The sequence below is a fragment of the Pan paniscus genome, chromosome 1 (assembly GCF_029289425.2).
Source record: "Pan paniscus chromosome 1, NHGRI_mPanPan1-v2.0_pri, whole genome shotgun sequence".
Classification (NCBI taxonomy): Eukaryota; Metazoa; Chordata; class Mammalia; order Primates; family Hominidae; genus Pan; species Pan paniscus.
Genome location: NC_073249.2, coordinates 221,121,757 through 221,147,429, shown reverse-complemented (window position 1 = coordinate 221,147,429; position 25,673 = coordinate 221,121,757). Strand labels below are relative to the sequence as shown.

The 25,673-nt window shown below is 47.9% G+C and overlaps 1 protein-coding gene across 16 annotated transcripts in view; it reads left to right on the top strand.

Moving 5' to 3' along the window:
- CAMTA1 (calmodulin binding transcription activator 1) overlaps nt 1-25,673 on the top strand; it is a 982,737-nt gene that overhangs the window by 291,861 nt on the left and 665,203 nt on the right. For all 16 annotated transcript variants that reach the window (XR_008622215.1, XM_055104459.2, XM_063595030.1 and 13 more), the window contains one exon: nt 14,538-14,605. Coding sequence is in view for 15 of the 16 variants with exons in the window: in XM_055104459.2 (XP_054960434.1) it covers nt 14,538-14,605 (68 nt within the window). In the remaining variant the exon portion in view is untranslated. The remainder of the gene's footprint in view (nt 1-14,537; nt 14,606-25,673) is intronic.

Below are 25,673 nucleotides of genomic sequence, written 5' to 3'. Positions count from 1 at the left end.
GGTAGAACAATTACGTCTGTAAAATTCGTGAATTCTCCTCCTGTTTACTCTTCAATTCCAAATGCTCAAAGCTGGGGTGCTTGTTTGTCATGTGGGATTCATGATCACAGGTGTTAGCAAATAGAGGTGGTGACTAATCTGAACTTGTCTTATGAAGGCAGGTTATGAAATTCAAACACTATTGAAATCCAAACACCTTTCATCTATTAATGGCCACCAGTGGCCTATAATCAAGTCACACTCTGTTAGCTACACAATTACCTTGTTTGTTTGAAGTGTGAATTAAGGATTTGAGGCATTTGCTAATGAATCTTACTTGCTCCCTACTTTGGCTGAAATCCCTGTGTTTTCCAAATGCAGGCAGTTCTGGAATTTAAGGAAAGGTTTTTTTTTTTTTTTTTTTTTTTGGATCCTATTTTCTCCCTGTGTGAAAGAAGCTTCTGTTTTGCTTTTGCACAGATGGAAAGAAGCAGGCTCTCACACCCTCCTTTCCCACTGGACTCTGCCTTGATTTCATTCTCAGTTTTGTAACTCGTGGAAAGTGCCTCCCCGTTGCTGCAGTTCTAATGGCTCTCTCTGCTTGAGTGTTGTACCCCTTGTATGGGAGCAGAGGGGAGTGGTAGAGTCTCCCCATTTGCCAGCCTCCTTTGATTCTCTCTTTGTTTGTGACTCTTCTCTGGAACGAGTTTCTTTTGTAGATAATGGGATTCCATTATGGGGTGTTAGGGCTTCTCTGGAGCTGTCGGCTGTGAGGGAAGATAGGAGGTTTTGATCAATGGTTTCTGCTTGTATCTTGGATGTGTTAATTTTAAGATGGCTGGCTTCTGTTTTTATTAGTTTTATTGGATTTGTGTTGGGGGAAGGGTTAGGATGAGCATCGGTGTTGTTCTGCAAGGAAACGTGGTTGCTCGGAGTTAGGTGGCTCTGCTGTACTTGGAGGCTGGAAGGGCCTGGAGCGAGGCAAAATGCCCACTTCTGCTGTGTTCCTGTAGGCACCAGAGCTGTTGTCTGCTACCATGAAAGCCTTTTCTGACTTCTTTGAATGACTTACGACCCATTTCCAAAGGGCTGTATTGGTTAATGTTCTAAAGCAGAGGTGTTAGTGGAGCTTTTCAGCATTGTGGGTGGGGTTATTTATGGGTGGGAAGAGCTTGCGTGCACACACACACACACATACACACACTCTGATATAAATTCCTGATTTATTTAGCCATGGATTCAGAATTTATCTCAAAGGGACGTGGCTACACAAAGACCAAGTGGATGCAGCATATTTTTGCATAGCTTATCCCTTGTCCTTAGTTCTTAATGGGAGTTGGCAGTGTGTGGCTGTCAGTGACACTTTCTACGCACATAGAATCCTGCCAAGGTTGAAGAAGAAGCCAAATTCTTGCAACACTACTTCTGTTTTATATTCAGGTTTATATCACTGTTCTGGAAGGACTTATAACAACAATCTGTGCTCTTTTAGGCTCTTCTGATTCTTGAACTGAACCTTCAGATCAGCAAGTCTGCATCTTCATCTGGGGGTAAAGGTGAAGGGGGATTGGTGTTAAAGAAGGCAGAATCAGTATTGAGTCGTCTTCAAACACTCTCTCTCCCTCTCACTTTTTGTTATTTGAGAAAATCTGTATCTCTACGGGCTTATGATAGCCTGTCTCTGAGACAACAATGGCACCCTCAAAGTTTTAACCCTGTTTCTTTAGGCTGGCTATGTCCTTCATTGAAAGATTGCTGACCTCTCAAAGAATAAAATAAAAGTCTAAAAATTTATGATGAGACTTTTGCCACTGGCTGTGATGGAATAACTAGGACTAGATTCATCCTCTTGCTACAAACAATTATAAAACTGGATAAAACCTGTGAAATAAATATTTTCAGCTATTAGATGATAGTCAGAGTAGGACTGTGGTTGCTAAGAGAAGACTGTAAACCATACAATCACTTTGTATTTCTGCATGGAGGCATTTCAAGACTGTATCTTCAGGGAGGTATTCCAAGAAGAGTACAGTGATCTTGTTGAGCTGAGGAGACAGATATCAGAGTTTGGAGAGGTTGATACATCTAGAATTTGCAGGGCAGAATATCATACAGGAGAAGGCCTGGCAAAGAAAGTGCTCTAGAAACTTTTATGGCTCTCCTGGGATGTTCTGTTGACTACTAAACCATTGATGAGTGAGGTGAAACCCCACAAAACTGGACAAAGTGCACATAGGGGCTATAAAATTCACAGAGCTCATACAGGACTCGGAGGTATTTGCATTCTGACCAGCCCGACTGGGGAGCTGTCCTTGAATATTTGGGACATTCAGTAGAGACTCCGGAAGGAAGAAGCAATAATAGTAGGGTAACAACATTTCTGGAGTAAAACGTGCTGTAGACCCACCTTTACAGAGATTAAAAATAAGCCTTGAGAGGGTCAGGCTGATCCACAAGTAACTTAAATAACTGCCAGAGTAAAGCCTAAAGCCTAATGCTCTTTAGTTAAAGATATAATTGCTGACAGTTTTCCAAACTTGACAAAAGCTATAAACTCACTGACCTGAGAAGCTCAACACACCCCAAGCAAGGTAAATACAAAGAAACTACAGAATGGCACACACAGTATGATCAGATTTCTTCAAATTAGTGATAAAGATTTTTTTTTTTCTTTTTTAAAGACAGAGTCTCACTCTGTCATCCAGGCTGGAGTGCAGTGGTCAGTCTTGGCTCACTGCAACCTCCACCTCCCAGATTCAAGCGATTCTTGTGCCTCAGTCTCCCAAGTAGCTGGAATTACAGGCACACACCATCACGCCTGGCTAATTTTTTTTTTTTTTTAAGTAGAAATGGGTTTCACCATGTTGGCCAGGTTGGTCTCAAACTCCTGACCTCAAGCGATCCTCCCATCTCGGCCTCCCAAAGTGCTGGAATTACAGGCATGAGCCACAGTGCCCAGCAAGAAAAAATCTTAAACTCAGCTAGAAGAGGGGAAAAAGACAAATTATAGAGGACAAAGATAAGAATTTTTGCAGACTTCTCATCAGAAATCGTGCAAGCTAGAAGACAATGGAGTGGGATCTCTTGAGTGCTGAAAGGGCGAACAGTCTGTCAGTGTAGAATTCCGTATAGAGTAAATTATCCTTACATGGTCCTGGAAATTGTTTTACATCTTGAATATGGTGATAGATACATAATACATTTATTTGTTAACATCTACTGGACTTTAATTTAAAATGGGGTACATTTTATCATATGTAAATTATATCTCCATGATGCTGATTGAAAATAGGTTTTAATCCCTGAAATATGGGATAACACAATTGTAGTAAATGAAGTAATACCTATAGATTCATGGCACACATTAGAGGAAACTGAGGCACAGAGATATCATGTGACTTCCCCCAAATCATACAACCAAAGGGAGATGGAGTAACTTTTTCTATTCTAAAAGAAATGTTTTTTTACTCTCTCAAAATAGGTAGATTCAGGTCTTCTCACAAACTAAAAGGTAGGACATATATTCCTCCAGTGCCTTTCAAACTGTGATCTGGCTGGCATCTAGGAAACTTGCTATAAAGGCCTCAATACGGCAATTTGATATCTCCTCCCAAATACATGCTGCTTCTCTTTCAGGTATTTTTTCATTCTCCCTCTACCTTTTAGTGTGTTTTCTAGGATTACACATCGGTGAGATTGTAAACATCTTAAGCACTGTGGATTTATTATTATTATTATTTGAGACAGAGTTTTGCTCTGCCACTCAGGCTGGAGTGTAATGGCACGATCTTGGCTCACTGCAACCTCTGCCTTCCAGGTTCAAGCGATTCTCCTGCCTCAGCCTCCCAAATAGCTGGGATTACAGGTGACCACCACCATGCCAGGCTAATTTTTGTATTTTTAATAGAGATGGGGTTTCACCATGTTGGCCAGGCTGGTGGATTATTCTTATATCAGTCAGGATCCTCTCAGGAGACAGAAGCATGTTTGGTTATTTGAACAGAAAATTTAATATATAAAGACTTTCTAGCTAGTAGAAGGGTGGTTGATTACTAATGGAGATAAAAGAGAATTCTAAGTGTTTCCAAAATATCAGGGGTAAAGCAGCAGCTGCTATCTCTAGGCTGAGGAAAAGTAGACAACAAATCAAATAAGGACTAGAAGACCCTTCCTGACATTGGCCAAAATTCAGACCTCTTCAAAGAGTGCGTGGCTACCAAAGGAACAAGCTGCCTGCCAAAGGGCCTGGGCTGGAAGTGGTCTGTAGAAGTGGCTCATTGTCACTTGCGGATGTCAATTAGAACAGAGCTGGTCTAAAGCAGCCTGCCAGTGGAGGGACTGTCTGCTGAGGGTGCAGCTGGAGCTCATCTTCATGGCCACTGGACTCCACTCTGAATAATAGTGATGATTATAATAATAATGATGATGATGGTAAGAGGTCTGCAAGGGATGTGTCTTTGCCACTGTCATCTTGCAGGTTCACGTCGTTGCTGTCTATTGACGAAGCTTCACATTCTGCTATGCCAGCAAAGGAGAAATATGTACAGGGTCCAGCTTCAGTATCACAAAGAAGGACAAAGAAGGGTGAAATTGGAACTCAGAGATAATAATAAACTGACGACTGGAACAATATCAAAATAGAAGTTGGGGCAGTCTTGGATCTGGCTTCATCAGTACATGTCACTGTATTAAGGGGCAATGAGTGTTCTGGTTAGCATTGCACTGTTTTAAAATCTATTTCTTTCTGGATTGCCTATATTGGTTCATGGTCTTACAGTGCACCCAGTTTCCAATGCCATAAATATCAGAGTAGGGGCCCCAAGGTCAAGGGCCTACAAATCCAAGCCGGCCATGACAGTGAAGAAAGCCAGCAGGTTGAGGTGGTGGTCCTCTGAGCTCTCAGGCCCATCCAAATGGACAGCAGCTTCTCAGCGCCAAGCAGTGGTTGCTGTGCAGCATGTGGGCCTGGGGTTGCCAGACTTTATTTTTCAAGAGAAGCTGGAAATCCCTGACCTTCAATCTTTAAACATTGGCAGATAAGCCAAATGGGAAGAAGACTGTGTGGACCAAGCAGGCACATCTCTGGGTGGAGTCAGTCCTTGGGCCGCCAATTTGTGACCTTTGCTTCTGAGATGTCCTCACTGCCTCTCATTTCCCCAGCCATTTGGTTTCAAGCCCCATTTACCTTGCTTTTGAAAACATTCAGCTTTGTTCCATTTTCCCCACTCTCACTGCCTTAGTGCAGGATCCTATTGCCTCTATCCTGGGCTGTAATCATGGTCTCCAATCAGCGGCCTCTTCTCTACCAGGCCACCACCAGAGTGATGTTTCTAAAAAGCACAGCTAGCCAGCCGTGGTGGCTCACGCCTGTAACCCCAGCACTTTGGGAGGCTGAGGTGGGCGGATCTCTTGAGGTCAGGAGTTTGAGGCCAGCCTGACAAACATGGTGAAACCCCATCTCTACTAAAAATACAAAAATTAGCTGGACATTGTGGTAGGCACCTGTAATCCCAGCTACTCAGGAGGCTGAAGCAGGAGAATCTCTTGAACCTACGAGGCAGAGGTTGCAGTGAGCCAAGATCATGCCGCTGCCTTCCAGCCCGGGTGACGGAGCAAGACTGCATCTCGAAATAGATAGATAGATAGATAGATAGATAGATCGATAGATAGATAGATAGATCGATCGATAGATAGATAGATAGATAGATAGCACAGCTCTTTGTGTGGCTCCCATCTACTTAAAAGCCTTCCCCTGGTTCTTGGGGATAAAACTCCATTGCCTGGCATTGAATTCCTCCACAGTTTGGTGCCTCCCCCTCCACCTGGCTTTGAGTTCTGCCTTTCTATTCCTTGTCCTGTGGACTCTCATTACTTTATATTACTCAGATTTCCCTGAACACATTTGCTACTCCCATTTTCCTGCTTTCACTTATGCTCTTTCCCTTCCCTGATACCTTGACCACTTGTCTGCTGGGCAACCTCCTACTCACTCGTCAAGACCCAGTTGAAATGTTAGCTCCTTGACACAACCCTTCCTTCTCTTCTCAGTATGGACACATCGTCCGTGCTGCTAATTTGGCACTCCTTGTCTGTTTTGCACTTGAATGTGATAGCCCTGGATCCTGCACCCCATCTGTCTTCCCAGCTGTATTTCCCAGGGCCGTTACTCATGTGTCTTTGTATTGTTAGGGCCTTTCATAGTGCCTGGCATATTGTAGGTGCTCAATAATTCATCGAATGATTGAACCAATGAGTAGATAAATGAATGAAAGACCGGGTGAATTGCTTCTTTACTGACTCTGGCTGTGGATGTTTCTGTGGTGGCTCATTGTTTCTTCACTGATTGGTAGTTTGATAGTCATAAGAATGCTTTACTATGTCTCAATAACAGACAGCCAGTGGGGCCAGGCTTCATTTCAGAAGTCCAGGCTGTTAGGAATTTATTCTGAATTGCTAGTTACCATTTTGTAGACAGTCCTCCAGACACCCTTGGATCCTTACAGTCTTAACCACTGCCACTTTCATAAACTGTCAGAGTAGAGCTACATTGCATTCCATGCAAATAAAAAAAATATAACCCATTTTTCTATATGCTAACAGTTGATGGCAAGAGCTGGTCATTTTGAAAGCAAGATTGGGGATGTTGGTTTAGACCTGTGGGTGGGGGGTCCGGGATATCCTGTGCAGGGTGTTGGCTTGGCCAGCTGGGTGCTTGGGAAGTACATCAGTGGACAGGGACAGGAATGTTCAGACGGGAGCCCTGCCCTGTTGGACCTGGGTTGGACTATTTATCATGGGGGAGGGCCCGTCGGCTTCATGCACAGGTGCCCTGGAGAAAGCCGGTGGGGAAGATGCCACTGGGAGAGGGCAGGGCCTGGTTATTTATTTATTTAAATTAAGGCCAATTATTTTTTGTCAAGTGCAGCAAGTGGTGGATTCTGGGAAAACTTGCTTTCACCGTAAACATGTTGGTTAGAAGTCATTAATATGACATTCACACATCCCTAATAAAGTACATAACACAGAGATCTGGCACCACTGAAATACCCAGAGGACATTAAGTATGAGTCTTAAAACCAAGAGGATTGGAAACAAGATATTTTTACTTCTCGTTTGGGAGTAATATAATTGCATTTTGTGGCTCTAGCAGATGCTGGGGCCAGCTGCTAGGGGAGCCTTGGCTTTTTTTTCCCCCTTTTTTCACCCCCCCTCAGCTTTGGTCCCTTACAGATAAAACCCTTATGCAGAACTCTCATAAAAACCAAGCTTTAAGAAATTATACTTTGGTTGAAAATCCATGTTTCTATGTGCAAAATATATCTGAGACTGTATAGACTATAGAGAGATTTTTATTAGTTGAACTCAGGAGATATTTGTATAAATACATATATATATAAATATATGTACACACATATATACATTTGTTGTTGTTTGTTTAATTTGTTACAGTGAGCACTAAAGACCTTTCTCCCTCCCTGACATTGAGCCTGTATCTTGAAGACAGATGGAGGACGGACTGTCTGAGAGACCTATGGGGGACTCTGCTTTTTCTAAGGGCTGCTCCAGGGGAAGCTGTGGGAGGGGAGGCTGATCTCTCTGGGCTGGACCCTTCTATGGGGTTGAGACAAAGCACAGCCTGCAGTGCATAGCTCCTTCTGGGGAGGGAGTGGGGGCAGCAGAGAGAGCCGGGGCTGAGAAGTTGAGGTGAATCCAGCCCCTCTGAGAATTGCGTAGCCCTCCCTGCACAGACGGGAGCCTCCCCACACACTGGAGGGGACATGGCTCGTCACCTCAGAGGTGGACCGAGGGGGGCAGGGGGCCCTGCTCTCCTTGAAGCGTGTGCTATGGAACAGCTTCCTTCACATGTGGGGCTCAAGGTCAGCCCCTGGGGACGCAGAGGGTGCAGCGGGGTGGCTGCCATTGGCTCCAGGAGGCATATGTGTTTGCGGGTTCCTGTGATGTCTGCATCTAGAGCTGGCCATCCAGTACGGCGGCCATGTGTGGCATCAAGCACCTGAGACACGGCTGAGCCCAGCTAGAGGGGCTGGCTGTCCGTGGGAAACACACAGGGACTTAGTAGGGAAAAGAGTATGAGATAGCTTGTGACTACTTTTTAAAAAATTAGTAAAATCATACTCTCTTGGATATATTGGGTTAAAGTATAAAATATTATTAAATTTTCTTCTCTTTCACCTTTTAAAATGTAGCTTCTAGAAATTTTAAAAATATTTTTATATTTTACTTTTAAGTTCTGAGATCCATGTGCAGAACGTGCAGGTTTGTTACGTAGGTATACATGTGCCATGGTGGCTTGCTGCACCCATCAACCCGTCATCTAGGATTTAAGCCCTGCATGCATTAGGTATTGCTTCTAGAAATTTAAAAATGACACACGTGCCTTGTGTTGTGGCTCAGGTTCTATTTCCATTGGACGGTGCAGCTCTGGCACTCACAGATTGGCCAGAGCTGCCTCCTGAATGAGGGGCACTTAGAGGAACAGTGCTGTGCGACCTCTCACGTAGGGCCCGAGCCTCGATGGCAACTGGACTTTTGTGCATGGGAGCCTCAGGCGTGGGCTCTTGAGGTGACATCCTTTAGAAGAGAACTTCGCAATCTCTCCTTCAGCTCTGCTGTGTCAGCAGTCATCTTCAGACACAGGAACTGCACGGGGCTCTACAGTGACAGACGGACTGAGACACAGACCCTCCCTGAAGACTGAAAAACCAGGAAGGGAGAACCACCACCCACATAGAGCTAGCAAGAGAAAGTCTGAGCAGTGCAGCCATTGCTGAGAAAGTTCCAGAAGCTGCAGTGCACTGTGGAGGGAGACAGCAAGGGAGACTCCCCTGGGAGGGGCTGGGCGATGAACAGGACCTGACAGGTTATGTGGGCAGAGCTGGCACATGGGCGCTGAGGCATGAAGGGCAGGAGTCAGGTTGGCACAGCAATGCATGCTCACCTGCCAGCCCCCATGGGGCAGCCTCTGCCGTGACCCTCCAGCCCTGCTGGCTCCCAGCTGGCTGGCTCCTGACATGGGCTTTGCAGTCCTCTATCAAAACCCATCAGCTTGGGGACTGGATGGTGGGTGACCATTGCCTCTGGGTGGTGTAGATGGATGCATGGCAGCACGGTGTGTGACCAGGCAGTGACACCAGGTGCAGCATCGCAGTCCCCAGTCCTGCCCAGGCCTCCCTTCCTGATGTGTCTTGTTTGGGGCCTTGGGGAAGGGCCCACCTGCCTCCCTGGTCTGCAGGCACCAAACTGTATCTGCTGAACAGATACAGAGGGGCCTGTCTGGGACCCTGCCAGTTTGTTCTCCAAAGCCCCTGCAGCACATAGACGCCATACCTTGGCGGCCGTTTTTCTACTTGAACGTCCAAAGGACAAACTAAACATTTAAAATCTGCAAGCTGGACAGTCTTTGCTTTGGAGCCTGCAGCAAATTTCTTCATCTTGACAGTCGAGTCATTCTTCTCAGCATCGATGTGGTTTTTAGGATCCGGGAGGAGGGGGAAGCTAAGGGAGCCAGGGCACTGGGGAGGCCGCCGGGCATGCACACACGTGGTCCTTCGGGCTCAGGGGCTGTCTGCGTGGGTTGGATGGCTGGAATTTCCTTCACCCTAATGCCATATCTGGCTGGATGTCGATGCCTCCTTCTTCTTTTTATTTTTATTGTGGTAAAAGACACATAACATAAAATTTACCATCAGTGGTCATTAGTACATTCACGAGGTTGTGCAACCATCTAGCTCCAGACATTTTCATCACCCCAGAAGGAAACCTGACACCCATCAGCCGTAACTCCCCATCACCCTCTTCCCCCAACCCTTGGCAACCACTAATCTCCATGCTGTCTCTATGGATTTGCCTATTCTAGATATTTCATATAAATGGCACCACAAAACACAGGGCCTTCCGTGCCTGGCCTCTTCCACTCAGCATCATGTTTTCAGTGTTCATTCATGTAGTAGCCGGTATCAGAACCTCATTCCTTTCTATGGCTGAATAACATGCCATTGTACGTCTGTGACACATTGTGTTTCTTCATTCATCCATCTGCGGATACTTGGGGTAGGTCCACCTCTTGGCTACTGTGAGCGATGCTACTGTGTGCATGTGTCTGTGTTTTTGTTTGAGTACCTGTTTTCACTTCCTTTGGCCATGCTTTTGCCCCAGCCTCCTATGAATCTTTCAAGCCAGACTTGTGTTTGAGGGGCCGCAAGTGCAGGGGAAGGAACATGCACGCCCGGAGAGTGAGGAGTCCTGGCCTGGCTCCGCCATGAACATGCTGAGCTTGGACAAGTGCTTTTCTGTTCTATACCTCGGTTTTTTTCCTCTGTCAAGAGAGATAGACCAGACCTGTGTTTTCATCTGCCGCCTTTAGGGTCCTAGGTTTGTGGACCTCTGGGGGAAGAGAGAGAGGCCAGACAATTGAGCTAAAAACCTTTCTTTTCACAACCCCTTCCCCTCCTCGGCGGGAGCATCTCCAGCTCTGTGTGTTGCTTTTTCCCTGCTTCCTATGATGTTTTAAGCAAAGGGCTCCATGGAGACAAGGAATTTTGCCTATCACTGAAGTCGAGGATCTTATGAGTTGAACTAGGCTTTTGGGGTGGCAATAAGCTTGATCCTGCTGGAAGGAGAGAATCCCCCTGAAGGAGATTCAGTCTGGACTCCTCCTGGTCCACTGAAGGGAGGTGGGGCTGGGAAGTGACCCTGGGTCAGTGGGGAGCAGGGAGCTGTCAGCCTGGGCTGGGAAAAGTTCAGTTCCTCACTCATCCAAGCACACTGTGGCTGTCCCTTCTGAAATTCAGAGCAGGGGTGCAGAATGCGAGCCTTGGAGCCATTCTGCATGGGTTTGGGTTCTGGTTCTACAGGTACTGGCCATGTGACCTTAGGCAAGTCACTTAACCACTCTGTGCCTCAGTTTCCACACCTGTAAAGTGGCCATGGTTCCTATTTCATAGTTTGTTATGAAGATTAAATGAGATGGTCCCACATAAGTCCTAAGGCAGTGCCTCCACCACCTTAGCATTGGTGACATTGATGGCAGCAATGACACAGATGGTGAAGTCCTTCTCCCCACAATCACTCTGAATTTGGATGGCTTTTACATGGCTCCATGCCATTTAGCACCAAATACTTTGTGTGGTTTTCGTTCTTTAGCAAATCTCTCCAAACAAGTTCCTGAGCTTTTGCAGGGCGGGCTCACCTGTGGTCTGCCCATCTGGTGAGGGGGTGGCCTGGGGAAGGGCCATGGGCTGGGAAGGCTGGGCAGCAGGGGCCTGGCATTAGACGGGTAACTCAGACATGCTCCACCCAGCCAGCTTCATGCAGCAGCATGGGACAGTCGCTGGCGGGTGAGTCCAGCTTTGGGGCCCAGCCAACCTGAGCACAACAGAGATGGGAGCCTGGGCCTGTGCATCAGCTTCCTCGGAAAGGCTTCTCTCAGAGGGGCTCTGTGTGGGAGGTGTCCTGGATTGGGAGAAGCAAAATTTACCTTTGGGGTGGAGGAGGGAGTGGCGGGTGATGTAGGTAGTTCTTACATCAGCGTGATTTCCTGGGACCTCTGCTTGCTTGAGAGAAGCTCATTAAACATGAGGTGACCCCTGCTAAGTTTGGCCACAGAGGTGACCCCGTAACAGCACTTACACACACTATCGTGTTGACTTGCCTGTACCCATCGCTCGACTGTGAGCTCTTTAACTGCACGCTTCAAAGTGGTCCTGTTCCCTTTCTGGTATACAGTAGATGCTCAGTAAGTGTTTGTAGAGTAAACACAGAAGGCAGTAAGTGGTGCCAGGAGTTTTTCCCCTTCGGTGGGCCATAGCAGTAGGAAGCCCTGTCAGGCTGGGGTGAGCGTTGGCTGAAGGATGCCCATGAAAGTCTTCTTTGGATGTCCAGGGTTTTGGAACAAATCACATGTTTAGAGGTTGGGATCCACTGCACCTCCCATCCCCTGGGCCACTAAGGGTCACTTCTCTCGGCATGGTCCTGGGCAGGGGCATGGATCGGGGGTTCCAGCTGGCACAGCCTATTCCTCTGGATACCAGATCTCCTGAAGTTCAGGTAGATGAGCTGATGCACATGACAAGTGGCTTAGTAAATCCACGTACTGACTCCAGCCTCAGTGTGCTCTGGTTTTGTGAAGCCAAATGGGAACCAATCGACAAACCAACAACTCTGAATGGTCATTCCGATGTTACCATTCATTGTCTGCAGGCGTGGGCATGCGGTGCTGTCCGGGGTGGTGGAGGTGACAGATGATGATTAATCCAGCAGTGGTGGCAGCCTCTGACCTGGACCATTTTGGTACCTGTGAACTCATCGGGCTGCTAGACAGGTGGCTCACACCACGTAGATCTTATAATGATTCATGGTAGCTATTGTTTGGGGCTTGTCCTCTGCCAGCCAGTGTATTTAGAATGATCATTCCTTAGAACTGCCTCGTGAGCTGATAGTCTCCCAGTTTCATAGGAAACTGGTCTAGACAGATTAGGTAACATGCTCAAAATGAGACAGCTAATAAGAGGCCACGCTGGTACCCAAAGCCAGGGCATTGTTTGCTTCCAATGCATGTGCTCTTAACTGTGATACTATTTTGCCTTCCTACAGTGACATAGAGTTAATTAAATAATTGGCAAAGTTTTAGTCAGAAACTGCTGCATTTTGCTGCTTTTAAGCTCTTGTGTCAACTATCTTCAGTGACACACACACACTCTCTCACTCATGTGTGCATGCATATTTACTTCTGCCATGCATGTTTTTCCTACCCCCATCCCATCCCATCCCATCCCATCCCATCCCATCCATCCATCCATCCATCCATCCATCCATCCATCCATCCATCCGGCCATCTGTCTAACAAACACTTATCAGGTGCTTCCTATGTGCCTCAGGACACTGTTAAGTCCAGGGGATGTGTCAGCGATAACGTGTTCCTTATCCTTCTCATGCTCCAATGGGGGATGTTATCTGAGTAAACAAGCAATTAGAATGCAGAGTGATAAATCCTGCCCACTGGGGGAAGGTGCCAGTGCCACCCAGGCAAGCAGGAGGGATAACTGACGCCATCATGAATAGTTAGGGAGGGCCAGCCAGAGGAAGGATCTATCTACAGTGAGACCTCAGGGAAAGATTTTTCTAAGGAGAGGAAATAACACGTAAAAAGGCTCAGGGATGAGAGAACAATGTGCTGGTTGATCAGCTGCTTATTTATGATTTCTTCAGCTGCAGTCAGTGATAGAAACTTGCACAGTCAAGCAACTCTATTTTTGCTATAGGCTTCTGCTTCCCAGGTTCTTTGTCAGGTCCAGGCTTCTGGACAGAGGTGGCTTGGGCTCTCAGTTCCCAATCACTGGCTGCCTTGTGGTGGTGGCCGGCACCATGGGATGTCAGGCCTTGATCTCCACTCTTGGCCCGTGGCGTTTGGACCGCATGGCATCAGGGGCATTTTCTACTCTCACCTGCTCTGCTTACCGGGCTTCTCTTCCTTCTCAAGGCCAAGTTTAGCATCTCTGGTCACAGGTGTCAACTTCATTATGTCCCAGCTGAAAGAGGCTGCTCGCCTCCAGGCAGAGGGGCTGCTACCTTCCCAGGAGCCCTCTAGGAACCCCGGCTGCAGAGAGAGCTGAGGTGGAGGCCTCCCCTCTGAATTTTCCTGATAGTCAGGGCAGCAGCTGCGTGTTGTAGCATCACCAAGATCAAGGGAAACGTGTACTAGTCCAACCTTAATTTAACTTACAATCCCTGCCAATTTCATGTTAGCAGATCCTTTCGGAGGTGGAAGTAATGGGCCATATCATGCCTTGAGCTGGAGCAATGACTTATGTTGATGTCACTCACTGGCTTTTTATGGAAATTATTAATAAATCAGTAATTCTATCTGCAGTGATGTTGTTGTGTTTATAAATATTTAATTTACCTTCAGGGGCCCACATTTTCCTCATCTTTACCTTAAACTCTGCTGACGTTGCTCTTCTTTTGGATGTGCCGCTCACTAGATTTAAGTTATCAGTAGTGGGAAAGGTTAACTTATTTCTCCCCATTTCCTCTCTGGAATATGGCTTTATCGTGTCTTTTCTTTTTAATCTTTGTGTGATTTTGGCTCAGGGGGTTGGGGATGAAGCTGAGAGAATGCAACGTCTCTTGTGACAGAGATGAAAGATTCGTCCAGCTTCAGAAAACGACGAAACTTTCCAATTATGGTCTCGCATCGTGGAGACTTGTTGTTGGCATGCATTTCTCCCTCCCTAAATTAATGACATTTAGAATCTGAAATGGTGTCTGATGTCTTCCTCCCACAGAGAAATATTTTTGTCCTTGCCACCGACTCATCTTTTGAGGCCCAGTGCTTTGATTACTACCGTGTGACAGGTTGAATGGAAAGGACTTAAAAAATCAAAATAGAAACAGAGTCCAAGTCGAGTATTTCTCTAGCAGGGATGGAGTTCCAGGCTCGCAAATGAAAACAGCAGCTGGGAAACAGCAAAAACTTTCTTACCTCTCAGGATCCAACGTGAGCTAATTGTTGTTATTATCTTTTTATTCTTCTGTTTCAGGAAATTGCAGCTTATTTAATAACATTTGAGAAACACGAAGAATGGCTAACCACCTCCCCTAAGACAAGGTAATGTCCCAGATCTTGCAGTTTTTCAAATGTGTACCATAAGTGGATTGATTTGCATTGATTACCTGATTTGGCCAGTCAATTCATGGGCAACGAGTTGAAAATGCCATGTTGTGCTGGATGGCTTTCGACACTGAGGTCTCATTCATTGACATAAGACTGTGGCAGTGAATACGATCAGATGGATTAAAAAGAGTGCAAGTGCCATCCGCCAGTTGGAACTTTTAACCTGACGGCTGCATCCTTCAGCCGGGTGCTTGGAAGGCTTCACAGGCAGGAGCCTCAGGGGAAGTTTATTTTGGGAAATTGCTCGCCTGCCACTAGTGTTCTCTAGAAACGTGCTTTGAAAAAAGAGAAACCAGCTTAACTGCCCACTTTTATCTCAACTTGTCTTACAAACTGAAAGTCAAGTTCTTGATTGGTGGTAAAGAGATCCCCCCAAATCAGAAGCAATGGCTAAGCTCGCAGTTTATTATGCAGTAAATGTCCTTGAACCTGCTAACTGCCGCAAACACTTAGCTTCTCTCACCACTTGGGAATAGAGGGAATTGGTGGAAATATAGCTGACCTGCGTTCCGCCAGCACCAGTGATGTTACCATCTTGTGAAGAGCGGTGACGTTGGGACTTAGGGTTGATTTTAAAAGGCAGCCTCTTTTTGTCCTCCCCAACTCTAGGTTTTTATTTTTGGAATGTTACAATCTAGAGCTTCGGAAATACATGGCCACTCTCTTCCAATTGCCGTAAGTTTTCTGTTAGAAGTGACAGGACCCAGGTGTTTATTAGCTGGCGGGGTGGTAGCTGGAGTGTGGTTTACACAGGATTCCTGGACTGCAGGCTTGAACTGAAGTGGTGGAATGTCCAGTTGGTTTCACGTTGGACAGAAGCCCCAGAGTCCCCAGGTTTGTTAGCTAGGACCAGGGAGGAGTTGAGTGTGTCCTCTGTGCCCGTGGCCCATCAGCTTGACCTGTTCATCCTTCCTGAGTCATGGGAAAGGTCATCCTTGGGAATGTTTATTCCTTCTAGAAGGTATTTTAAAATACCACATTATTAGGCTTAGATATTTACTGGTTTGCATCTTTTAGGTGAGGGCACAATTCTCCCCTTTGAAGGAGGCTAGGGGGCATTGTGGAAGGAAGGTTAGTTATTGAGGCTCCCTTCCCCAGGTGGCTCTGATTGGTTTACCTCCGGCCTGAGAATGGGAGGAGAGTCCCTCCGCAGGAGTCCCCAAAACCTCAGCCTGCTGGAACCATGGTTTTTCCTTTGCTATAAAAGCAAATAGTTTATATCAGTCAGCTTTTGCTGTGATAATTCTGTGTAAGAAACGACCTGCAAGCTTAGTGACTTTAAACAACAAATCTTTATTTTCTGCTCATGGGTCTGTGGGCTGCCTGTGGCTTTGGGTTGAGGTCAGGTCTGCTGTGTGCATCATTTTGCTGTGGGACCTAGGCTGAGGAAGCCCCCTCTGCCTGGGAAGTTGGCGTCTCCCAGAGGAGGGCAGAGGCTTACAAGCCCAAGGCAGTTGATGCAGGTGCAGTTGAAACTCCTGCTCAGATGTGGCATCATATGTCATGCCTGCTGATGAATCCACTGGCCAAAGCAAGTCCCCTGGCCAAGCCCAGTAAGAACGGGGCTGGGAAGGACATCCCTCCACAGAGTGGGGGCAGGGGTGGGCGGTGGAGAGCATGGGAATACAGTGCACTATTTGGTGAATACGGCCATGTTAAACTAGAGAGCCTGACATGCTCATCTCCCCTTTCTTCTGCGGCATCTTCTTGGAGGACATCATTCTCAAACTTGAGCAGGCATCAGAATCAGCTGAGGGCTCATTAAAATGCGGGCCCCACCCTAGGGTTTCTGATTCAGCAGGTGCGGTGCAGGGGGCCTGAGCATGTGTTATTTCTAACAAGCTCCCAGGCAGTAGGATGTGGCTGGTCTGGGACTGTACTTTGAGGGCCACTGGCCTAGTTTTCTGGGGGAGAAGGAGGCTTATCTGATTTCTGCCTCTGGACCATTTCCTGACTTCCAAGGGTGGCCCTTATCTCAAGCAGCCGCCAGCCTCTCCTTGCGCCCTTCACTCTCTGCTGAAACACTCCTTGAATCTAAGTGGAAAGAGAAGAGCTCCTCCTTAGCCAGAGAGGAAGCTTCTCTGGAATGCGTCCCGGGCCAGACATCTGATTTCAGATACGCAGACCCGTGCTGGGTTTCAGCCACCCTTTGATGGCAGAACAGTAGAACATTTCAAGGCAGCGGTTTTACCTCGAGTTTCAGCTTTTGGAATTTGGGTTACAATTGAGAAGGGGATGTCACTCAGGGTCATGCCTGACTCGCATGACTTTCTGGAATATACATAGAGCCAAGAGACCCCACCCCAAGGCACAGGGTGTGTGCCTGGCAGAAGAAGGAAGGTGGGTTTCAGATGTGGTCAAATCCGGGTTTGAGCCCTGGCTCCGTCACTCAGTGGCTTTGTGACTGTGAAAAGGTCATCTTAGCTCCTTTAAAAGCCCTGGTTTTTCTTCTTCACGTAGAAAATGGAGTCGCTGTTGATCCCGCCCTTGCTGGGTCACGATGAGGATTGAATGTGGTCACGTTTCTGATTCCGCTTCGCATGCCGTGCGGGTCTGTCCATGCACGGGTGTCACTGTGCCTCTTATCTGTGGGGCAGTCCCCAACCTGCTGGATGCTTTGACTTTGACAGGCGTCTGCCAGAATTTCTCTGGGTTTGGAAGGATGAATTTCTTTCCTAAAGGCAGAGGGTGAAGACAGAAGGTTTCCTATTAGTATTATAATATCCACTCCATGTTTATACTTGAAAGCTTCTTGTCCCAGGAGAAGCAAAACTTGCTGTGGTTGTTCAAGGACCTTCCTAAATTAGTTGTTGAGTTGTGTTTGGATCCCCACCCCCACCCCATCTCTAGTATTGAAATTAATTGGTGCAGTTAACTGCTGAGTTCATACAAACTGGCCTCCTGGTATTAAGGAATTAATGACACCAATACTCTGCTGAATGAGAAGGGAATACAACTTCTGTTTGCTGCTGCCGCCGCCGCCACTGCTAATTTCATTTTAGAAAATTAATAAAAATGAATTGCACCACTGACATTTATAGAGTTTCCTAATAAAATGATACATTGTTTGTGTGGAGGAATCCCTATTAAATTAATTGTTGTAATCAGTTCACATATAGATGTTGGTATAGAAGCTGCAGAGGGGCCCCCTGCTTGTCTCTGTGGCTTGCTGCTGGCTGGGGGTTATAAATATAGTCCTTGCTCAGATACTGCCCTAATTACAGAGAAGGCCCCGGGAGCCCCAGCTCACCTGTTTAATAATGAGGTGTGCTACACGGAGGCTCCCAGGGCTGGGGACCCTGGGGGCAGCCGCGGTATCGCAACAGAGCTGAATGCTGAGCGTTCAAACAGCCTGTATTGTACTCTCAGCAACTGGGACCTCCGGTTTGAAAAATCACCCTGCGGGACGTGTTTTTTTGGCACTTGCTGTGTGCTCAGTGTGATAATAATACCATTTGGAGACCCCAGGGAACTTCATGCTCCCCACCCTGCCAGGTGAATTGAGAATCTTGGAATGAAGAGTGTCCTCTGTCTAGAATGTTCTCCCAGCTCCTCCTGCAGGCCTTGACTGGGTGTCCCTTTCTCGGGGAGGTGTCCCTGGCCTGGCAGTTTAGTCTCACCCCCACCCCCACCCAGCCAGCCCCGTTTCCTCCTTTCTTGTTTTACGTTTCTCTGGAGCACTCATCGCCTTCTGACACACTGTGTCTGTCGCAGTTGCCTTGCCTAATTTATGTATTCATTGCTTGACCCACTCCAAAGTGTTAGCACCAAGAGGAGAGGGATTTTTAGTGGGGCTTGTTCATGGGGCACCCCCAGCTCCTAGAACAGTGTGGACACCTCCCAGACCCTCAAGAAATATCCGTAAAATGAACAAAAGTGACATAGAAAGGTGAGCCTGAGTGTTGTGAAGGAAGGGACCTAGTTTTCTCCACTTCAGTTTTTCAGGTATTTCTAGTCCCAGGATTGTCCGGTTGAGCCAGCACTGTGTTCTCTCACACCGCCCATGGGCCGGATGCTGTGCTTTGAAACCCTTCTGGCAGCTCTGCCAGGTATGGAAGGTACGTGCCCTCCTGGGACTGCATGGTGAGTCCGTGCTAGAACTGGAACTTGAACCCAGTATGATCTCACTGCAAAGCCCATACCCTTTGCTTTTGTGCCTGTGAAGGTTCCCAGGGAGCCCGTCAATAGCTCCTCTATTCCTCTCCGCCTCTCACTGCCGTAAATTCCAAACCAACTAGGAGAACCAGGCTCCAGGCAAAGGTTCCCTTTGTCAGTAAGCGTGGCTCATACGTGCCACCCAGAAGGGTGTTCTACACTGCCCTCTGAATTGGAGTTAGCCCCCCAGTCACAGGCAGTGTGGAAGAGTGGCACACCACTGCAGGGGAGCAGGTCCCTTTCACCAGAGGGCAGGGAACCGGGCTGAGCCCAGGACAGGCAGACAGCTGCAAAACTGAGCAATCCCAGTCATTTATTCCTGCTCCCCTGGGAAATACGCAACCTTCCCTGGAAGCCAGGAACACACAAAGCTCAAGATTGAAGTAAGAGCATGTCCTTCCCAGGAATCCTGTTTATACCCGTTAGAAAGAGGCTGGAAAAGGCTGTTGATTATCTAATTAATTAATTAGATTGATACAGATAGCACCTCAACACGGAAGCACTAAGGGTCTCATAATAGAATTTTCCTATGATGAACACTAAATGCCTTTTGGTCAATAAGCAATAAAACAGCCCCGTAGAAGGAGGGGGTCTAGAAGGAAAGGAGGAGAAAAGTGAGCCCTGAGTTTCAAAAAGACTCCAGTGGCTCAGAGAGAGCTTCCACTCTCCTCGTCCTGGTTTCCTGACCCCATCCGTCCATTCCGGCTTCAAGTGCCCAGATCTTTCCCCGCCCTGATGGTGGTGGACATCAAACTGTGATCCTCTGCTCTTTCTTCCCACATTCTCCCTTGTGGGGCTCCCAGGACTCCCCGACGCCATGGTCTCACCGTCAAGTCTCTGTGGATCATTCCCCACATCCGACTCTGTCTCCCCGGCACCTGCATGACGTATCATGATCTCCAGCTCGCCATCTTCTCCCCTCCTTCCCTGACTCCCACTCTGCTTTCCATCTTCTGACTTCCCTGGTTCTAGAAGAGCCACCTCGTTTGTGGAGATGCCAGAGCATACAACTTGGACTCCAGGTGGCTCCTTTTTCTCCTTTGTCCCCTGCATCTCATTAGCCACCAACTCCGTCGGTGTTTCCAACTGTAATTCACATCCTCATTTTCGTATGTTTTCCCCCAGGTTCAGCTGTGTCCTCACTGCCACTGTCACGCTTGGAGTATTGAAATGTCTCCTACTAGGTTCCTTCTCTAAGTCGAACTCCTCCTCCCCATTGGTTTGCCTGAAATATTGCTTTGATTCCATCGTTATTCTACTTGGGAGCCTCAGATACTTCCTGGGAGCTGAGGTTGACTCTCCAGTGATGTCGTTAAGGCCATTCTTCTGTCTCAACCCACCCTTTTCCGTTTATTTTCCTTGACATCCCACCTCTAGGTACTGCTACAGTTGGGGAGCTGCTGGCTGCTCTCTGAATACCTTTCTTGTCCCCCACTTTGGCCTTCACTTGGCATTGCCCTCACCTCGAATGCCCTCATGTCCAATCTGGTCTGCCTCTTCCTGGGAGCCTTCCCCAAACTCACCAACTCAGGGCGAGCCCTCTTCCCTTCCTGCTCCCGTAGCTGCACGTGCTTTGTTGTCAGTTGTTTGCCAATTCAGCTGTCATGAGTAAGTCTTTCTTCCCCAGTGGGGTGGCGGGTTCCCCAAGGACAAGGTCATGCTGTCCCTTTTATCTCTTCACAGCCTGTGTGCAGGGAGGCCAGGGCTTTGATGGGGTGGAGTTGGGGGCGGACAGAGTGTGGATGCATTGCACAGCAGCAAGTTTGCCCAGGAGGCAGGAGTGCCAGTGCCTGCCATCCATGGGGTTCTTTGTCCTAGACAGCCCTTGGGGTCCCGGCATGGTGCCAGCCTATGAGCTGAGGCCTCTGCCTAGAAAGCCAGTGTTATCAGGCCCCAGGCTGGTCCTGGTGCAGTGGGGTTTGTCTTTGTTCAGCCCCATTGTAAGACCCCTGGCAGTGACCTGTTGGTCACCTTTAAGGCATCTGCTCTTTGGGACAGACAGAGGACTTTTCTAAGGAAGCCCCTATTCCTGGTAAGGCTGCTCGAGTGACCGGAATAGAATTGCAAAAACCATTTAAAAATTCCCAGAGCTGAAAAGAAATGCAATTCTGACACCTGCTGCAACCTGGATGAAGCTTGAAGACGTTATACTCAGTGAAATAAGCCAGACGCAAAGAGCCACACATTGTGTGATGTGCTGACTGAGGGATCTAGAATAGTCAGCTCTGGAGATGGAAAGTAGATGATGGTTTCCAAGGGCTGGGGTGGAGGGAGGGAGAAGTGGGGAGTTAGTGTTTAATGGGTGCAGCGTTTCAGCTGGGGAAGATGGGTGGCAGTGATGATGGTGGCAGAGCAATGTGAATGTGCTTAATGCCACTGAACTTACACTTAAAAATGGTGAAAGTGGTACATTTTATGTTACCTATATTTTACTACAATTAAAAAAAATTCCTGGAGTTGCCTCTGTAGCTCTTCCTCAGGTATTCAGCTGGGCAGGATTGGCTGGGGTGGACAAATTGTGTGTGTGTGTGTGCGCATGCGCGTGCATGCGTGTGCGTGCATGTGCAGGGGGTGCTGTTGGTGGCCAGAGTTCGGGAGGGCAGTTTTAGACTTAGAGCATTTTAGGACTCTGTACTTTGGAACTATGCAGGAAAAAGGAAACTGGATTAGCAGTGGTTTCCATGTGGTAACCTTTGCATTATGCACTGAACCGGGAACGCACTTCAAATTAACACAGAGACGTGTCACGTTAGGTGTGTGTCAGCATTTTTGTAATGTATCACAAATCCTTGGCCAAGGCCATTGTTGGCCAAAGGGCAACTGCAGGGTGAGGGAGTTGGCGGGTGCCACATCTGTCAGAGTTCCCAGGGAGCCTCCTGCCTGAGGACTTCCTCGCAGGGTACCTGTCACGTAGTTTTCATTTGTTTCCGGGGGTGGGGAATGAGCTGTGGCCTGTATCCTGATGGAGTGTCTGGCGGTGTCTCGACAGTGGTAGGGAAGTCCCCAGTCTCTGCATGGAAATAGGTCTGCCCCGGATTCCAGTTATCTTTATCCTAGTTAATCCCAGAATACCACATGTCAAAGCAGGGGCAACCCACGGAGGCCACTCCTCACATCCCCTCCGTGTCTAGGAAGTTGGCCGTGGCGGGGGCACTGATGGCCTGGTGGGGTATTGTCACATACACTGGGCTCCTGATCGGAGGGCATGTGAGCCTCATGTGACTTCAGTGGGCTTAGCCACCTGTTGAAATGGCAGCACCAGTCCAGGGCTCATGTCCCTGGCACAAGAGCTGAGGGTTGGCCTCCATCCCACCCCTCCTCACTTCTTGGGGCCAGGAGTGCAAGTTCCCAGTGTCCTGGAGGAGCCAAGAGGGAAGTGTTGATGTTTGTGTCTCTGATTCCTCCCTGGGTTAGACAGCTACGACCTGTGGCTCCTGCCCCCACCCCCACGCTTTTTAAAAAAATTTTGATATGGAGTCTTGCCATCAGCCAGGCTGGAGTGCAATCGTGTGATCTCGGCTCACTGCAACCTCCACCTCCCAGGTTCAAGTGGTTCTCCTGCCTCTCAGCCTCCTGAGTAGCTGGGATTACAGGTGCCTGCCACCACTCCTGCCTAATTTTTGTATTTTTAGTAGAGATGGGGTTTCACCCTGTTGGCCAGGCTGCTCTCGAACTCATGGCCTCAAGTGATCTGCCCGCCTCGGCCTCCCAAAGTGCTGGGATTACAGGCATGAGTCAGTGCGTCCGGCCCTCCCTTCTTTTATTTTTATAAAAATTATACGTGTACATAGTTTAGTATGTCAAATGGCCCTAAAAAACTTGTAAGAAAAGATAGCAGCCTCTGCAGTACAGCTCAATCCTGTTTCCCAGGGGCGGCTGCTCTCTGGTCTTTTGGTTCTGATATTTACCTCCAGATTTCTAAATATGTTGACTCTGCTGTTTCTTGATTTGTCAATTTTAGACATCATCTTCCGGCTTCCTCAGATGCTAAGTGAGGATTTAGCTTTCTTACTGTGTCCACTGCCTGGCTCTTCCTTACCTGGGGGAGGGGCTGGTTAATGGAGGGAGCCAGCTTTCTGTTGGTAACTCTGAGGTTCAGCATCTCTACATTTTTTCTCTGGAACCATCCGGGTTCTCCTGAGAAGGACTGGTCGATGTGCTGCCTAGTTTGAGCTGGCCTGGCTGCTGGTGGTCTGGGAGCCAAGCAGGGCGAGGGGCTGGGAATGTCAGCATTGGGTATGAGAGCTATCACTTAATTCTCCCAGTTTATAGCCTGTGTTTCTTGCCTCTCTTCTGCTGTTTCCGAGTTCGGAGTCTTTCCAGACTCCGCCTCTTCAGAGAATCAATGTGTCTCCCGCTGGGGCAGAGGCCAGGGGGTGGTTGCCTGTCTGCTCAGTGTAGACGTGGGACCCCCGGAGGGTCTATTGCCCCCTATACAGATGTGTGAGCTCCCTCTGCTTCCCACCCCATTCCTAACTTCTGCCTTCCGTGGCACCTGCTGCTTCCAATTCACGAGTCTTCTAGGGGCTTGGCAGGCGGGTTAGCGTGTTGTTCCTGGGGTCCCCTGCACGGCACTTGGGTTTTTGATCCCTAGATTCGGCTGTGTCAGTTACCAACCCTGCATCTGCTTCCCGTCTCTCCAGAATGTGTTGGCGTCTCTTATCCATAATCGTCTCTGTTCCCCTTTGGCTTTTCCCTTGTGGATTTATATTTGTTTTCATTCCTTTACTGTCACTGGTGAAGATGAGCGATGCTTAGTCCTCCCTGTGAGCCCTGTTTCTTCCTCACTGGCCTTTGCCCAGAGTCGTGCCGAGTGGGACCCACTCCCCTTGTTTTCTCATTCTTCCTCTCTCTCCTCTTCGTTTCCTGCTCACTCTCAAGCTAACTTGCTGTTTCACTCTCTTGCTTTTTTCTCTTTTTCCAAGTCTTTTTCAGTCTGCAGAAAGAAATGCCTCAAAGTGCAGTTTGGAGGTTTCTAAGTGCGCAGCTGCTCAGGGCTGGGAAATCCTGCTGCTGACATGCACACATGCTTCTTGTGTGCGAGGCCCCAGGTGCGCAGCCCGACCCACACCAAGCCCCGGCGCTGGCCTCCTCTCCACCTTCTTAATGCACCATTCTTAGTTTAGAGCCTTTCCTGGCATTGGCACAGGGGCATGGTGTGGCCTCTCCCTGAGCAGAATTTCAGGGATCTTGGGGACGGCCAGAGCCATCCACTATGCTGTGCATGTCCCCTAACAGTGGGATCTCGATGGCTTTTATTTTCACATGGTTCTGCATGTATCTTCTTTGGATTATACTGGGACAAAAGCCTTCGCGGCAGAGGCTTCGTGCCAGGGTGCCTGTGATGCACGTTGGGGTGCTCTGACACCCCAACAGGAGACTGCCCGCCCAGGGTGACACTTGCCAGCATCTCTAAGCAGGACACCTGGCAGTGAATACTTCTGAGAATGGAAAAAACCCCTGGCACTGTGCCCACACTGATCAATAAGTGTTTGCATGCCCTGTCCATGTCCATTGATGGCCATTTTTTGATGGGGTTTCTGGCGCCCCCCGGTTTATTCTTAGCATCTTCAGCCCTCTCTCCTGGGTTTGGAAAATTAGGACTGCCTGGTATTTCTGTCGTGGGCGTGGATTGGCATCTGTGGTGTTTCCTCTGGATCAATTCTGATCTAATAAATTGTTACTCGCTGCCCACGGAAAGGGAAAGGGAGCTGGCCTGTGGGCCTTGTGGCATTATGAGGTGGGAAGGCAAGTTCTTGGAATAAAGGACTTTTTGCAATTCCTAAGTTTCTGTGTAATGAGTAATCACCAGATCATCTGGGGGTTCTGGGCTGGAGATTCTCCCCCTGTGCTGTTTGGCTAGGAGGTATTACTGTCTTTGCTATTCTTAGATTTTCCACAGTCCTTCATTATGGAGCTTTCTAAAAAAATTAAAAATAAACCAAAAACAAAGGAAGGAAATCTTCTCTGGTTCTCCAACTCTACTGCATATCCCACTTTCACTTGAGCTTTTGCTTTGCGTTGTGTGTGTGTGCTTACACACATGTATGCACATACACAGCACACATGTAGACACATATGTGTGTGCTGTGGCACATACAGACATAGAACCATACACATGCACATACACAACTACACACGTATGCATGACACATATGCATGAACAAATTTGTAACACACAATACATGTGTGCACACAGCACACATATACACATGTACACATGTAGGCACATACACACATATGCATGTGCCCAGGCAATACAGACACAGAGCATATACATGCACATATACACACAACTACACACATGTACACACAACACATGCACAAGCAAATATTCAACACATAATGCATGCAGCACAGAAATACACATACATATACATACATGTACACACATGCATAAATACACAACACACACACATACACACACACACACACACACACACACACACAGCTTCCTGTATTGGTCACTGTTCTCTTGTAAGAAGTCTCCGGGAAAATTTTTCTTCTGTTCGTTATGTGTCTTAGCGAGTTGAAATTTTTTGGGTAGAGGAAATTTTCTCCTGAAAGAAAAAATTAATTATTCTATACTGGCTACTCCTGACCTCACCTGGCAGGGAATTTATTGTTAATTAAGCTGTTTAGTTTGAGGTGACTCTGGTGGGGAAGAGGGAGCGAGAGTCCAGGCCGGGGCAGCCACGTCCGGGAGGGGAGGGTCCTGCTCTGCTGAGGACAGGGGAGCTCACTGAAGCATTGGTGGCTGGCGTTGTGACTTCCCATCACTCTCTCCACCGGGATGATCTGTAGGAATTCAGGATCTGAGTTTTTTATTTTGGCCTTTACCTGCGAT